Below are 6,000 nucleotides of genomic sequence, written 5' to 3'. Positions count from 1 at the left end.
GTGATTCCTCCATGAATTGACGGTCCCCATCGGTCACACACGATTACCGCCTTCTTTGCCATATTCCTAAGAGACAAGATAAATTTAAACTTTCAAAATCTTTTTTATTATCACTATTAGTGGTGCGGCATAACCAAAATTTTCATAACAATTGTGCATTTTGTGATAAAAGCATGAAATTTGGTACGAATGTAGATTATCATAATATAAATCAATTTGGATACCGAGCCACCACAGGTTGAGCCTCGTTCTGGTCTGGCGGCCATTTTTAAATATGGCGACCACCAGTCACTATAAAATCCAATAGTTGCTGCTCTACAGATGATTCGTGGTGAATAAAGGACGTATTATAAATGCCTTTTAAGATTACCATTTGCATTTTTTTTGTTTTAAAATCAATTTGGATACCATTCCTCACAGGTAGAGCCTCGTTCTGGTATGGCGGCCATTTTTAAATATGACGACCATCAATTACTGTAAAATCCCTTAGTTGCTGCTCTTATGGATGATTCTGTGGTGAATAGTCGATGTATTACCATCATAAATGCATATTAAGATTACTATTTGCATTTTTTATTGTTTTATAATTTCATTTTACCAGAAAAACGGGTTCTCTTAATAAAATTATTGACAATATGGTTGCAACAAGGCAAAAGTGGAAGATTCAAAATTGTCAAATTGAATGTTTTATACGGTGATCAGCTGTCAGCTGTTCTGTGTAGTTAGACTATCAGAACTTACTGTTCAGACATTTTTTTATTCTATTCTTATTTGTAATCGTTGATGCACCAGTTTAAAGCATTTTTAGAGTTGTAGCTGGTACGTGCGACACTCACCAGGTTTTGCAAATTGGCCTAAATCGGCCCATGGCTGTGGTGGGGAGGGTATGATGCGTCCGAGTGTAAAAACAGCATGTTCCATGTTCTTCCAATGGATGGAGTGTTCTTGAGTAGAAATGTTGAATATGTGCAATATTTTGACATTGACTGATATCTTTTCTAATTTTTATAAGTCAGCCATTGACAAGTTTTGCAGGGTGTTAAATCACAAGGCCTGACATGGAAAATTGTGGGGAATTTAACCAAATCTCTCACTCTTGATCATCTACATTCACGCGTAGGCCTACATACCAAAAAGCACAATGGCATTTACTGTATAACAAACCTTCTAGTTTTAACTGTCAAAAACAATAACATTTTGGGCGGAAATCTCTTATATATCCCCATAATTGTCAATGTTAGAGATTTATCATGTAACTACAATTAGTACATAAGTGCGGCCGTTTAAAATTTGACCACATGGAGAACACGATCATGTTTGTATATTATTTTTCGGCTCTATGTACTATATTTTATACATTACTTTTCATAGTTTCATTTCACATGAAACTGATCTTGTTGTAATTTGATATCTATTTCATGATTTAGATATTGGTTTTAGAGTTATTCAATGTCAATGGTCTATTGCATAAATATATATATGGATTCATACTAATAATATTTTGAACATGGTATATTTTGGTATTAATTTCTCGGTCGTACATAATTTGTTGTTGAAATGCAAAAACGTAGCACCGTAAATTAAATTGTATTACTCCACTTTCTTTTGTTTTAACAAACATGAAAGGTAGGAAAGCAAAACTAAAACACAATCCTGCACTTTTGTCCGTCATGTCCGTGCTTGGCACTCCCCGGATCTCTGCTTGCTTTTGCATGGCTAGTCAGCTGGCGAGTATTTTATTCCTTTCCATGGTGTTTACATAGGCTAAGACAACAAGTTTAAACGACAATCCTAAATATTTGCCAATCATTTTCTTGTTATCCACTTGACACATACACCCAAGACCTAGAGAGCAAGGTAGTGTTGGCTGGCCAATTATCTGATCAAATGGGAACCTTCCTATACAAACAGTGACACTCCAGTCCAAATTGAAACATAAACCTTAGAGATTTTACGCAGTTCACGAAATCATTTGCATATTCAGTAACACACAATTACAGAAAAGCTATTACCAAATTTTGAACTTTTGAACATTTCAGCCCAGCTAAATCTAACTACTTATAAAGTATACTGAGTGTAGCGATCAAGTATTAGATACATGCTTTTAAACTATAGAACATCCTTTGATTTAATTCGTAAAGATTAGAAACGATAATTAGATCGGTTCAATATCGGATATATCCTGAAAATATTTACTGAAGAATGCCATAAAGTACTTAAGAATGGCTAGCTAAATTTCTGCTTATTTATGAAGTTTAGAAATTATCATTAGAGAAGCTAAATATTGGACATATCCCTATTTTGTTAATGAAGAAAGCCAAGCTATATGACATCTTTAGACACTTATGCTAATTTATGAAGTTTAGAAACGATAACTAGAGCAGCTAAATATCGGGTATATCATAATAGTTTCATGATATTTTGTTCATGAAGAAAGTCCAGCTTTCTGATATATCTATACAAGTTTTCTTCAGGAACGCACAGGTAATTTTGATGTAATGTATAATGTTTAGAAACGATTATTGGATCAGCTAAACTGTTGAATTAGCTGTGCTCATTGATACAGTTTAGAAAACAAAACCTTTAAAGGCTCAATTCCGCACCTTGCTTGTCATTCAGTTAGTTGTATAATTCAGTATAATGCCTTTCTTTTTTCATATCCATTACAGCGAGTAGAACAGATACCATAATTGGTTTTCAAAAATTGCTCTGCCAAAAATATTAAATTAGAGTTCCACGTAAGAACTTTTCAGGTCAAATCTTACAAAACACACTTGAAACAAATAATTTAATGCACGATGCTGATAATATTTTGAGATCATCCGTAACTATGATTTTTGCTTACTTCTTTTATAAAGACGTGTTTGATAAAAAATTATATGTTTCAGAAATTTGCCGTATCTGTGAACCCCTAGAAATATGATCCCGGTGGCGACTAAATCATATTAAGTTTACTTTATGTTTGACATACGTCTGTTACAAACGAAACGGATTTCATATAACCATTATATTGCCTTCTGTATTGTATGGAGCAAAACCAAATTGGAGAACGTAAGATAAGCCGTAATTTGCAATGTATTCTTTTGGGGTATTAGGTAAGTCTTGGTCCTATTTCATGAAAACTGTAAAGGATATTTGTATATTACAAAAGGTCACCTTCAAGAAAAACAAATCGCTTTACTAATGATACCCCACAACCAGGTTATGTATAAGTTAGGCTCGGCATATGACTTAAACAAAGACAGGTTTAACAAAAATGTTCGTGGGTCTCAAAATCGTGATTTTGCGGTACCCTTCAACACATGACTGCGACAGCTGTTGCGTCCCAATATTTTTTCAGTTAAAAGTCTATTTCATATTTTGACATGTAGCAAATAAAACAGATTTCACACAAGGCATTGCCCAAAATCTATTTCATATTTCTGACAGGTACTCATAGCAAATAAAACAGATTTCATACAAGGCATTACCCTGTATTATATGTCTAGGTTAATAAATGGTAGAATTTGACGTTTAACAAAAACGATGCGATTCGCAATACTGTGACTTTACAGTTCCCTTTTCCAATGTTTTCTTCTGTTAAAAGTCTCTTTCATATTTTCATATGTCTTCATAGTAAATAAAACAGATTGCATACAGAGAATTGCCCTTTGTAATATGTTTAGGTGAAAATTGGTAGAATTTGAGATAAGCAGTGACAGTAATTTGCAATATAAAGTTTGGGGTATAGGGTAAGTTTTGGTCATATTTTATAAAAGCTATAGAAGATATTGCATATTAAAATATGTCATCTAAAAGAAGAATAAAATCCCTTTTCAATGTTAGCACACAAGCTAGGTTATGTAAAAAAATAAGCTCAGCAGATGACTTACAAGAAGACAGGTGTGATTTTGCGGTACCCTTCAAAGTATGACCGGTAGACCTATACATCCCAATATTTTTCCTATCAAAAGTTTATTTCACATTTTAACATGTCCCTGTAGCAAATAAACAGATGTCATACAAAGCATTGCCTTTTGTGTTATGCCAAGGTAAAAAATTGGTAGAATTTCAGATTTTGGGGGTATAAGGGGAAGTTTTGGTCTCATTTCATAAAAAATATATCGAAGATATTGCATATTACATATGTCATTTTAAAGAGAAATAAATTTCCATTCTAATGATATCCGACAAGTCCGGTTATGTTAAAAAAACTTAGCAGATGACTTGCAAGTACAACAAGAAAAAAGCACATGGATAGCAAAATCGTTATTTTGCGGTACCGTTCAAAAGTCGACTATGACAGTTATTGCATCCCTATATTTTTTCTGTCAAAATTCTATTTCGTATTCTAGGGATCCCAAGGCTTCTACAAAGACAGTTTTGTTATCCTGGGCGTGCAAGTAGACCCCTCTAGCCCACGGCCTAACATATCTTGACTGCTAACATAGCGTCATCCTTTTATAGGTTCTAATACCGTGCATTTTATGAATAAGAATTGTGTTTTTTGTCTGTATTTACCCCGTTTAACAAGTCAGGTGGTGAAGAAACTTTAAAATAATTTTCAAATAACTCTTTTCACAGTTTCTTATTGAAAATATCCAACCTAAAGTTATCCCACAACTTCTGCAGTTGACATTTAGTAGGTGAGAAATACCTGTCTGGCAGCCATTTTGAATAAAATGGTTGCCATGGCAACACTTCGGCAGATTTTCAGTGGCTCGGTATCTGAATTTGTTCAGCACATATTAAGACACATCTGAGCCAAGTTTGGTGCTTTTATCACAAAATGCACAATGGGTTTGCCATGCCGCACCACTAGTATGAGATACTATTTGCTTTGAGTATAATGTGACTCTTCGTTTTCATCGTTTAGTGGTTTATGCAAAAAAGTGTTTAGGAACTTTGTAATATTGTCTTTTGCTGTAAGCGTATGCCGTTGCTTATGTACTATCGGAACTTCAAAAATACTCAAAATAACTTATCAGTATCCATATGATGACAACCTTGAGATGAAAGAGCCCGTTTCCCTAAAAATTACAAAAATGATATGATGACGGCATACAGCAAAAAATGATGCGACTGCAATCTACAACTCCATTCTGAAGTACGAAATTTTACAGGGAAGTAAATCTCTGATGGAAAGAGAAAAATATAAATCTGTCGGTATTATGAAGATTTTCTGCAGACGTCATATATAATACATATTTTGAAATAATTCAAATGTGGGTCAAACTCGCCTTTATGCCCTTCTATCATGTCGAACTGTAGAGGGCGCAAGTATCAACTAGTATGGCCTTGCGGATGCTTGTAAAATAGCTAAAAGGATTTGTTTTCTCTAGAGGTCTCGGTGTGCTACATTCGTACTTTTGCAATTAGAAAGTCTGCAGCAACTATACCACATCACATCATGTGAACGTAATTAGCCACTCTCAAGTGATGTCTTGCGTCATAAGTTTAAAAAATCTGACGAGGTATTGAGGCACACTTAAGCTTTGCTTTGTTTCTTCATTTCAAGTGGTCATGGCTTGTTGAGTTTTAACATCCGTAATTGTAAAAAATTCACAAATCTAAAGGTGCTTAAAGGTTTTATGCGCTATTATTTCATAATAATGCAATTCGTAAGTTTAGAATGATAAACTCTGTTTATTAACTCATCATTTGGATAACTCCACGAATGGTTGCATTTGTATATCTACCTTTTGGTCTTAGTTGTCGTTGTACTGCCTCGTCGGCCGCCATTACCGTCTGAGCGTTCAGCAGGTACACCCCCTCTGCCGTCTGAAGTACTCGGTCTTACGTCAGAGCTTGACATGTCGACTGGATCTGGGTAAATCAAATTCAAGGTGAACAGCGGCTGAGGCCCAGGAGAATGACGTAACTCCGGTTACAGATAACCAAGAAAAGTCTGAGAGTAAGAAACCAACACAACACCAAAAAGTGTTTGAGCTGAAGAGCTGGTGACAAAGGCACACGTAAATTATTAACTTTGAGATATCGGTATAAAAACAAGGACACGTG

At 34.8% G+C, this 6,000-nt stretch overlaps 1 protein-coding gene across 1 annotated transcript in view; it reads right to left on the bottom strand.

The window, feature by feature from the left end:
• Window positions 1-5,923, bottom strand: part of LOC139129213 (uncharacterized) — a 23,201-nt gene extending 17,278 nt beyond the window's left edge. The window contains exons 1-2 of the mRNA XM_070694853.1: window positions 5,679-5,923; window positions 1-66 (exon numbers count right to left, since the gene is read on the bottom strand). The exon at window positions 1-66 is cut by the window's left edge and continues 1,211 nt beyond it. Of these exons, the coding sequence (XP_070550954.1) occupies window positions 1-66; window positions 5,679-5,794 (182 nt within the window). The 5' untranslated portion in view covers window positions 5,795-5,923. The remainder of the gene's footprint in view (window positions 67-5,678) is intronic.
• Between the last annotated feature and the right edge of the window lie 77 nt (window positions 5,924-6,000).

The sequence above is a fragment of the Ptychodera flava genome, chromosome 3 (genome assembly GCF_041260155.1).
Source record: "Ptychodera flava strain L36383 chromosome 3, AS_Pfla_20210202, whole genome shotgun sequence".
Lineage (NCBI taxonomy): Eukaryota > Metazoa > Hemichordata > Enteropneusta > Ptychoderidae > Ptychodera > Ptychodera flava.
The sequence above is the reverse complement of the archived record's forward strand: the minus strand, read 5'-3'. Positions and strand labels throughout refer to the sequence as shown.